Below are 1,540 nucleotides of genomic sequence, written 5' to 3' on the forward strand. Positions count from 1 at the left end.
CACACACACACACACACACACACACACACACACACACACACACACACACACACACACACACACACACACTTGCACTCCTGCAGAGCGTAACACTCAGGTTTTGTTGCTGTACATACATGGGTGTGGGGTTCCCAGTGGCCTCACAGGGCAGTGTGAGGTCCTCATGAGAGAAGGCTGTGAATGAAGTGGGCACCTGGGTCAGACTGGGTGGACTGGATACTGTCAACACAAACACAGACAGTGATTAAGTCCTCTGCAAGARACAAATGATGTTAGAGCAGATACAGCTGACAACATGCAAAAAATACTGACTACAAATGGGGTAAAAGCATAAAAARGTAATAAAACTGTAAGATTTTGAAATTACTGTGAAAGTAAAAGGCAAATGCTGAGGACTGAATGGTTTTGACATAATTTGTCAAAAAATTTAAAAATAATAAAAGCAAAATCAAAAACATGAGCAAAAACAAAATGATGATTTTTTCAAAAAGTAATCAATATTTAACCAGGTGAGTCCAGCTGATATTATTGGCCAAGAAGGTGTGTGAAAGCTGAGTGCTGAACAACTTCGCTAAAATTTGCTGAAGAAGTTGAAACTAAATTGTTCAATCTAAAAGGAGCTAAARACTAAAAATAAAATTCAGAAGTAAAACATTTTTAGCTAAATTCTGCAAGAGATTAGCAATGAGCTAAGAATATACCGTAGTGCAAARGCTGACCATAAAATAAATTCAATTGTTTTGCTGTGATGAATTAAACTGGTTCTCAGGCAGACTCACACAGTCAGCCAAATAATGATGAGCAAGTTTTTACTGTTTGCACCATGATCCTGCATGSTTCACTGGGACAGAGTCAACTTAGAAACCATAAAACACACATTATTATTGGAATGGAAGCTCCAGTGATGTCATCAGTCAACATCGACCACACATTTATCACAGAAAAACCACTTACTGTTCGGTAATTTATCTGTTTGTCCACATGACAGCAGGGAGAAGACAAAACAGAGAAGACAGTTTTAAAATCGGAGTTTACGRCTCTAAATCTGCTCATTTTGTGCCATGAAACACAACAACAGTAGGGGAGACCGGGGACAGTTGCAACACTTTTTACATTTGACTCTGTTACTCAGAGATGGTTTGAATTAGACAAAACAAATTTTAATACAATAAACTTACATCTGTCTGTTAATAGTTAAAACCATTTATAGATGATTAAAACATGTACATTCTTCACTATTTACATTTGAAAATGAAAAGTCAGATGGTGCAACTGACCCTGGGGCCGGGGACAGTTGCAACACTTTTTTACATTTGACTCTGTTACTCAGGGATGGTTTGAATTAGACAAAACAAATTTTAATACAATAAAGTTACATCTGTCTGTTAATAGTCAAAACCATTTATAGATGATTAAAACATGTACATTCTTCACTATTTGCATTTGAAAATGAAAAGTCAGATGGTGCAACTGACCCTGGGGCCGGGGACAGTTGCAACATCGTTTGCGGATGGTTACAATATATTATTAATACAATATA

General features: G+C 36.9%; 1 protein-coding gene across 1 annotated transcript in view; it reads right to left on the reverse strand.

The window, feature by feature from the left end:
• LOC106531143 (neural cell adhesion molecule L1) overlaps positions 1-1,540 on the reverse strand; it is a gene marked incomplete at its 3' end in the record, with an annotated part of 69,753 nt that overhangs the window by 40,836 nt on the left and 27,377 nt on the right. The window contains 2 exon segments of the mRNA XM_014026929.1: positions 117-219; positions 955-969. Coding sequence (XP_013882383.1) covers positions 117-219; positions 955-969 — 118 coding nt within the window.

This window comes from Austrofundulus limnaeus, unplaced genomic scaffold (genome assembly GCF_001266775.1).
Source record: "Austrofundulus limnaeus strain Quisiro unplaced genomic scaffold, Austrofundulus_limnaeus-1.0 Scaffold601, whole genome shotgun sequence".
Classification (NCBI taxonomy): domain Eukaryota; kingdom Metazoa; phylum Chordata; class Actinopteri; order Cyprinodontiformes; family Rivulidae; genus Austrofundulus; species Austrofundulus limnaeus.